This window comes from Lactuca virosa, chromosome 4 (genome assembly GCF_052849685.1).
Source record: "Lactuca virosa cultivar CGN04683 chromosome 4, Lactuca_virosa_CGN04683_v6, whole genome shotgun sequence".
NCBI classification, from domain to species: Eukaryota; Viridiplantae; Streptophyta; class Magnoliopsida; order Asterales; family Asteraceae; genus Lactuca; species Lactuca virosa.
The window spans coordinates 206,106,311-206,115,168 of record NC_136429.1 but is presented as its reverse complement, the minus strand read 5'-3'; the positions used below and the strand labels follow the sequence as shown (position 1 = coordinate 206,115,168).

Below are 8,858 nucleotides of genomic sequence, written 5' to 3'. Positions count from 1 at the left end.
GAAAACATCATTAATATCATTTCAAAACATCAAGTCACAGATCACAAGTCTCGAAAACATAATAACAATTAGTAAAATGTCAGAGTACAATCCCAGGGTTCTCAATACGGAAATCATGTGTGTATGTGATGCGCTGCTACCCCGCCGGCTCCTTCCCCTTGGATGAAGAGGTACCTGAAACCAAAACTGAAAACTGTAAGCACAAAGCTTAGTGAGTTTCTCCATCATACCACATACCAAACAACATACATACTGCCGGGCAATTCTGGGGAGCCCGACCTACCCATGTCATACTATCATAATCATGATGTCATAATCATATTGTCATAATCATACTGTCCAGCATTCCTGGGGTACTGACCTAGTCTTCGGTCCTAACGACCGAGGCGGGGGACTATTCCCCTCCTACTACTGCTATCACATACAACATATCATGCTGGCACATAAAGAACATCTAGTAATAACAACCTAGATAATTATCACAAAAATAATCATCTAAATACAATCCCTGCTGGTGGGCCGGCATTATGGTCGTAGACCCACCTCTACTGGAAGGTATCTCACCTCGAAAACTGCGTGTCGAATCTCGCGGAAAGTAGTCTCTAACAGCTGCTCTTATAACTCCAGTCTAACATAAACACATTAACACCCGATCAGAGTCTATAACATAACTTAGGGTAAAATGACCATTTTACCCCTTGGTCCAATTGGGACATTCAAGAGTCCCAATTCTAACCTATTAAGCCCAGTCCTCCAATGGCACATTAAAGACTCCTTAAGGCCCACTAATTGCCCAATTCCTGAATTGGGCCTTATCCCCCCCCCCTAATTGGGCCCAAAAGCTCCAAGTCCAAATGTAATAATTCCAAAGGGTTCAATCTTGGCCCAATAGGCCCAATGCTCTAGCTCCAGGTTTCTAAGTCCAAAATTATACTTCTCAGTGGGCCACAAGGCCCAAATCCCAGGCCCAGATCATTAAGGCCCAAAAGCCCTTGGTTGCCATTCTGCACACGTACGCGCGGCGTACCTGCCAAGTACGCACAACGTACTCTTGGCCGCAAACGGAGGTTGACCGTAAACGGTAACTGACCGTGAATGGTAACGGACCGTGAATGTGAACCACCCCAGAACGCGAAGCGTACCAGGGTGTACGCTTAGCGTACAACCCAGTTTCCTTGGGACTTCACTTCCGACTTAATCCATTAAGTCTTTACGTCCAAAATGTAGATCCAGGTCCTTTAAGGCCTCCTAAGCCATAAAGTTACGAACTTTAGGTGCTTGCATGCATGGTTGGGGTCAAAACATGATTTTGGTCCATTATACAAGCTTTAAGACCAACTAACACTTGCATGGTTTTGGCTTAACCACCAATATTCGATTTTTATGACCCTAGGTGCTTCTAAGAGTCCAAAAGGACAACTCTTATGCTCTGGGACCAACAATACTCGAGCACTCCCAACAATGGGGTCAACAAGGACATCAAAACCCCAAATAAACAAATCTAAGCATACAATGGTCAAGTATGGAACTTGATACCTCAAAAGAGTCAGAAATAGTGTCAATCCTCTGGATCTACAAGCTCTTGGTGGATCCTTGCTTCTTCTTCAAGCTCATTTCTTCTTTTCTCACTAAAGCAACACACAAACACTCTCAAATGGCTTCTAGAACACAAAGGCACACAAAGGGAGCTAGGGTTTTCGCAGTGGCTGGATAAGAGTGAAGGGAGGCTGAACCAATAAGGGTTATGTTCTTTATATAGGGAGAAAACTCTAATTTTAGGGTTTAAGGATCTGCACACGTACGTTGGGCGTACGTGCATGGCTTCCGCCTTTCCTTCTCATGAGTACGCTGAGCGTACATGACAATGTACGCCCCGCGTACGATGTTCCTCAGCCCACTCTTAAGGGCCCAAGGTCAAAGCCTAACCAAACAGTTCCCTCATTTAATTAAGGTAAATAGTCATAGTACCTGGAAAAATCCCGGATGCCACATATAGGTTAAACTAAGTGGTTTTTTTTACCAAAAGACCAAGACCTAACCCTAAAGAAAGTGGTGAAGAATGTTCCCAAACACCAATCACCCATCAATCAATCCCTTCTGTTTTTAATTCTAATTCAACTTCACAAACACCAATCACTAATCAATCAATCCCTTCGATTTCTAATGCAACTCCACAAACACCATGCTCTAATCAACCTAATGATAATGTTGACATGAAAGATCTTTCAAAGGACCCAACGGATAAGCCAAAGATTACAAGTTACAAATCAAATATAAGAGATGATGTATGAAGAAAGTATTTGCTTCAAGGACATTGTCAAATAAGGGTACATAAGTTTATAAAAAAGAAAATAGGTGATAGATTTAGAAGATTCGTTCCTTCATGGTTTGATGATTTTGATTGGTTGGAATATAGTGTGAAAAGGAATAAAGCATATTGTTTATATTGTTATGTGTGTGGAGACCTCATGAATCAAAGAGGGGGGAGAGAAGCATTTGTTTCCCAATTTTTTGATACTTGGAATAAAAGAGATGCATTCCGGACTCATGTGGGTGGTGTTGATAGTTTTCACAACAAAGCAAAAGAAAGGTGTGAATTTTTAATGAGACAAAAACAAGCTATCAATGTGTTCTTGAGGAGGCAAACTGAAGTGGAGGACCATAAATATAAAGCTCGATTACATGTTTCTATTATTGTTGTTAGACTTTTATTGAAATAAGGTCAAATGGGAGATTGGGCTCCACAACTCAACAATCTCCCACTTGGAAGTTAATCAACCTGATATACTTCCATCTAAAATCATTGATTCATATCTCTCCCATGAACTTGCCTTCTCTTCAAGTATCTAGAAGGACAATCGAAACCATACATAGCTTCAAATTCTCTTTCTCTACTTCCTTGGTAAACTTACTTGCTTGATTCTTCATACCTTGGATCTTCTTCACATTCAAAGTACCATCACTTATCAATTCCCTGATAAATTGGTACCTCATCTTGATGTGTTGCGTTCTGTAATGAAACATTGGATTCTTCACGAAGTGAACTCTAATATGTTATCGTGATCTAGGATACGATATTCGTATTCATTGCCTAACTATGATAAGAATTCCTTCAACCAAATAAGCTTTGCGGTAGCTTCTATAATTGTTATGAAGTCTACTTCAATGGTTGAAAATGCAACATTATTTTGTAATATGTACATCCAAAAATAGTTGTTCCCTTAATTGTGAACACATAACTTGTTGTGCTCTTCATTGGATCCTCACATCCCTATGATATGCATCAACAAATCCTTCTAAGACCACCTTTTTTCTTATGAAAAATAAGGTTGCGCTTGAATTTCAAGTAGTGTAGTAGCCACTTTACTGCTTCCTAATTCTCCTTGCCCAAATTTGACATCAATTTGCTTAATTATCCCACTACATGAGCAATTTCTTCCTATTTGGTCTAGTAGTTACCATGGCACATCAAGCTACCAATTACTGATGCATAAGGGGCTTCGGCCATTTCTTCATTCTCTTCTTCCGTATTAGGCGATTGCTTCATTAAGATTCTCATATTACTTCCCAAAGATGTGTTTTTTGGGCTTACCATATGCTTAGCATCCCCCAAGTCATTCATTTTGAACTCTTTAGACAACTGTTTTTTCAACATGTTGATCTCCTATATGTCGGATCTAACTACAACATGCCATAAACATACACTAAGAGGATAATGTAAGAGGAACTAAATTCTTCAAGTACCACTACCTTGGAGCTCGTTTCAAACAATATAAACTTTTCTTCAGTTTGCACACTAAGTTTTCCTTCCAAACAAGTCGAAAACCTTTTAGTTGTGTGATATCGCCAAAAATGAATATATTTTTATATACCGATATTCCTAAATTTATATGGGTTTCCATGGAATACTAGGTCAAACTGGTACTTAAGTTATATATATATATATATATATATATATATATATATATATATATATATTTGGTTTCCATGATTTTATCGTTGAATCTAATTTAACTGAGCGAAAACCCAAGGAAATTCAAGACAATGCATAAAATTGAGAATTTAGAGCTCATGCTGGCCATTTCATGTTTGTAGCATAGTCATGCACCCCTTAACAAAAAAACATGTTGCTCTAGAAAACTTACATCCTAATGATAGTTGTGCATGTCCAGTCAATGTTTTCATGCATGGGTGTGCGATGATATTCTTGGGAATGACCATTCCTGATAATTTTCATGTCTTCACGCTGCTGAGAAAAAAATGTCACGTGCCACTTTAGCCACATGTAGCCTTACAAAGTAATTCTACAAGGCCATGCCAGACGTACATACTTGAAATATTTAAAATAATTGTTGCTTCTATTTTCATTATGTTTTCTTTAGGAGCTGCTCTAGGGTTTTCTTTGTGCGACTATCCCCTTCATTTTCTCCCAGTTTTGTGTATAATTTCCAAAGGAATGAAGATTTCAAGAATTGGAAGCTTGTTAAAGCTACATCTTCGTTTCCCCCGTTAAAGCTTGCTTGGGTTTAATCTTATATTAATGTCTACTATTGATTTCTTCAGTACTTTTTTTTGCTTAGTTTACTTCATGTGTAGCATGGAGTAATGTTTTAAGGTTATGTTTGGTAAGATATACTAGCTTATAAGCTAGTTTTTTTTCAAGATTTTTTAGGTTATCATGTTTGACAAACCAAAAAGTAGCTTATAAGTTGGCTTATAAGCTAGCTTTAAAAAAAAAACTATTCAGACTATGGTTTCAACAAGCTTACTGAACTTTTTTAAAATAATCCCAAATATAACATTTATTAATTATAGAAAAACTCAATATTCCACATACATTTTTATGTCATTTTTCATATTTCAGCTAACTTATCAGCTAGTTTTACCAAATATCATTTTTTTATAAGCTACCACCTAACTTTTTATCTATCAACTAGCAACTAGCTTTTTAGATAGTCTGTCAAACATAACCTAAGTACTATTAGATGAAATGTTTTAGGTTTAACTATTGGAGTAGTGTTATTAAGTAATTCTTTTTTCTTTTAGTTTTTCCTTGTCTTCTTCCGTCTTGGGTGATTGCTTCTTTGAGAGTCTTAAATGACTCCTTAAAGGTGTTCTTATGGCTTAGCAATGCCATGCTGAAGTAATCTAACATTATGCTGGTGTATTTATGTTGGGAAAGCTTTATAGTACCAAAGACGTTGTCTCTAATTATACTCATGCCTATAATCTACTTAGATACTCCCTAATCATCCATCTCGAACACTTTGGACAACTACTTATGCAGCTTGTTGATCTCCAGTATGTTGGATCCAACTACCAACATGTCATTAACTTATAATAAGATTTAAGAGGATGATGTAAGAGGAACTAAGATTCTTTAGGTAACAACAATGATATATTTCACATCTCGTGTATTCGTTCCTCTACATGAAACTATCAAACGTCAAGTACCACAACCTTGTAGCGTGCTTCAAACTATACTTACTTTTATTCAGTTTGCACACCATGACTACAATTTGAAAACTTTCTCGTTATTTCATGTATATATCTTCATCATGGTCTCCATGCAAAAATGGTGTCTTTATATCTAGTTGCTCTAGATGTTAACAAACCAAGGACCAATCTGATTGTGGCCATCCACTCAACTATAGAGAGAATTTCATTGTAACCAATTATTGCTTTTTGTTAGAACCCCTTTACTACCAATCAAACCTTGTATGTCTTGCTTCCATCGGTCTCATCCTTAAACCTTAATATATGTATTTATTTTTTGTTAAATAATTGACCAATGACCAAATTTAGTTCTTGTTAAGTAATTTGTTGATGGATAATATCTCACTGAAGGATTTCTTACTCTGGTACATCTCAGGGGGATTCCGGAAGTTGTTGCTTTTGTGGGTTCTCTCCTACTATCTCCTCTTTCACTACCATCATTTGAGGCTTCACTCCCACACACACCAACATTTCCAAAATCATCTGATCTCCTACTGATTCCTAAACTTTCACTAGTGGATTACTGATAGGTCTTTCAATGTCATTTACTGTACCTTCCTCAAATACTATATGTGCTCATCAGATGTTTTTTTAGCTTTGATTGGTTAAAACGGTTTTTGGTTGGTCACGAAACCGACAGTAAACCAAATAATATATATTTCGGTTTTCAGTTTACAAATCGGATTTTGGTTTTGGCGGGTTCAGGTTGGTTAAATCGTATAACAAAAACCCAAATAAAAAGTTGTTTATGGGGGAAATTAAGGACGATGGTGATCAATCAGAACTTGTTACTGCATAATGTATTTACTATTAAGAGAAGAGATGCGAAGAAAGAGGATGCAATCCCTGGGTTTTAGGGGTTTTAGAATGACGATGGTACTAATAATGTTGTATGGAATCGCAAGCTTGGTGTACTTGAATCTAAACTGATTTTATAGAAATTATAATAAATGGTAATTACCTTAATACTCATGTTGTTCCTTTAAAATTACAAATCGGTACAATTTGTTTCACAATTTACATAAATGACACATTAATATTAACCCTAGATCTAAAAATTTAGACGGTTGTGATATGTTCTTACATTATTTTTGTACTTAATATTTATCAAGGTGTGAAAAAGACACAAAGTATGATGAGGATCCACTCATGTTAAGCCCAAATACAACAAACCCAAGAATATGGAAGGTGTACTCAAGAAGGGCAAAAGGGTCAAGTGGAAAAAGTGGCTAATGAGCACTGATGTGAGGAGTAAGAATAAAAGGAGAAAGAGGATATTTCATTTCACATGTTCACTTATTTTGCATTCTACTTTGATTGTTTTGCATTCTACTTTGATTGGCTCTTAGCTTAGTGCTAACAAAAGAGAGAATCTTCCTTGGTTTTGAGAGAATCTTCCTTGGTTTTGTTATCATTTTCTGTTTTACAATCATTACATCAATATAGAAACTTTCCTTCCTCTACAATCCATTGTTCATTTACATTCATCACTGTTAAATTCAATTCTTCCTTGCCAACTCCCATCAAAGTATTAGGAAATTCTTTTGAATTATGCTACGAGTATCAATTACAAAGTCACCAATCAAATGAATAAACTCCAATCTAAAGAGTCGATCAAACATTTTACAAATTTCATCTTCTTAAAACAACTATGAATACAAGCAAGAAGATTACCTAAATTTACCAAATGTAATTCCCAATCAATGAATTATTACAGCTGTAAATGATCAACTTTAGCCCCAAGCCATAGAGCACGCATAGTTCACCACCAATTTACCATCAAATCCAAAATTCTGCAACATTTTGTAATAACAATTTATCTTTTGCCTATTAGACAAAAATGGGAGATGAACTAGATGCAGATAAAAGAAGCTTACATCATACAGATCATTCACTAGTTCATCTGGACTTGGAGAAAAGGCACTGTTCACATACACAAACTGAAAGAAAAAAAATAACCCAATTTAGTAGGCATGCTTATAGATTTTCAAACTTGAAGCTGATGATTATAGCAACCTACTTACCAGAGTCTCCCTGTGAAGCTGGCGACAAAGAAAATCAATCACCTTAGAAAATCTATCAGTTCCAGCAATCTGAAAATTCAAGAAACAGTTTCAGGTAAAAATTAAACTTCTTGATCATCTAAACGCAAACTAAAACTTGAACAGAATCTAACAACTTATTGTGGTTGTTAGTGAAATGCCTAAAGATAGAGTTGTGGATACCTTTTAAGTGTCTCATTTATACAAGCAAACATGACATATCATCGGTCATACTTCATACATGATAATCATCAACTCTATTCGCATAAGAGCTTATGATCATACTATTACTAACGTGCATATAAGATGAACTAGGGTTTCCAAAAACGATCTCGTACACTCCAAACAAGAAGTGCTGAGATGTGATGACAATCGCATATATCATAAGAAGAACAAAAATCAATTTGATTAAAGTGAAAAGTACCTTGAATTTGGCTTGTTTGAGAATCGGAGCATCACCGGTAGCTCTCAGATGTACAACGACTGTGTATCAAAGCCGATGAAGAACAAATAAGATTAAACCTAATCAATCATATTTTGTGAATAGTACAAGACAATGAAACTAAAACCTAACAAGGAAAGTGATCAAATCTGGTATTCGAGAAATTGATTTTGATCATAGTCAGCTAACCTTTACGAGAAGCAATCGGAGAATCGGAAGCCATAGAAACAGTTTCTTGCTCTGGAGTAGAAACGTGTAAAAACTTGAATTTTTGCCCGGAATCACCTATTGGGCCTCATCGCGTCGAAGTATATATGTACTGGGCTCCTTTCGATTTAGGCGAAAATATGTATCTGATTTTAGGGATCAAATAGATTGACATTTTTTTGTTATATATTCTCTTTTGTAATATATCAATTATGAAATTCAAAAAAAGTTGTTTTTTTTTTTTACGAAAGTTTTAAACAGTGCAAAAATACTAAAAGTTTTCTAAGATTACATCATTTTGTAATATATGAATAGTTTTGCAACACAATTGTGAAATATGATTTTTCGTGAAAAACAAATTGTGTAAACTACTCATAAACAATTCCACAGTTCACAACCGACCAAAAACATAATTGATAGTTATTTGTTATTGATGAAAAATATTAATATATTAAAAGTCAAATCATATGATATAGTCATTTTTTAATCATTGATTTTTATCTAAAAAAAAAGAAGAATAACAAAGGCATTTTTTAATTCACTATGCCAAATCATTATTACATGTTCTCTTTTATGTATGTTCAATTTATTTATGTCATGTAGTCTCATTACTGACTTCTTAATTTATTTGTATACTCGATGTTGGATTATTTTAATGTATAATATTTATA

At 35.5% G+C, this 8,858-nt stretch overlaps 1 protein-coding gene across 1 annotated transcript; it reads right to left on the bottom strand.

Moving 5' to 3' along the window:
• Positions 1-7,025: 7,025 nt before the first annotated feature.
• On the bottom strand, positions 7,026-8,321 carry LOC145168702 (ubiquitin-like protein ATG12). Its single transcript, XM_079087436.1, has 5 exons — positions 8,170-8,321; positions 7,963-8,021; positions 7,521-7,589; positions 7,374-7,436; positions 7,026-7,289 (listed from the first exon to the last, which is right to left on the bottom strand). The coding sequence occupies exons 1-5, from the start codon at positions 8,201-8,203 to the stop codon at positions 7,230-7,232; spliced, it is 285 nt and encodes a 94-aa protein (XP_078943562.1). The 5' UTR covers positions 8,204-8,321; the 3' UTR covers positions 7,026-7,229.
• Positions 8,322-8,858: the final 537 nt, after the last annotated feature.

Bases quoted from the DNA above. Each gene is read 5' to 3' on its own strand.
- LOC145168702 (XM_079087436.1), bottom strand. From the start codon at position 8,203: ATGGCTTCCGATTCTCCGATTGCTTCTCGTAAAG. The intron at 8,022-8,169 runs GTTAGCTGACTA...TTTGATACACAG, and splicing joins TCCGATTGCTTCTCGTAAAG to TCGTTGTACATCTGAGAGCT. The intron at 7,437-7,520 runs GTAAGTAGGTTG...TTTTTCTTTCAG, and splicing joins AGCTTCACAGGGAGACTCTG to TTTGTGTATGTGAACAGTGC.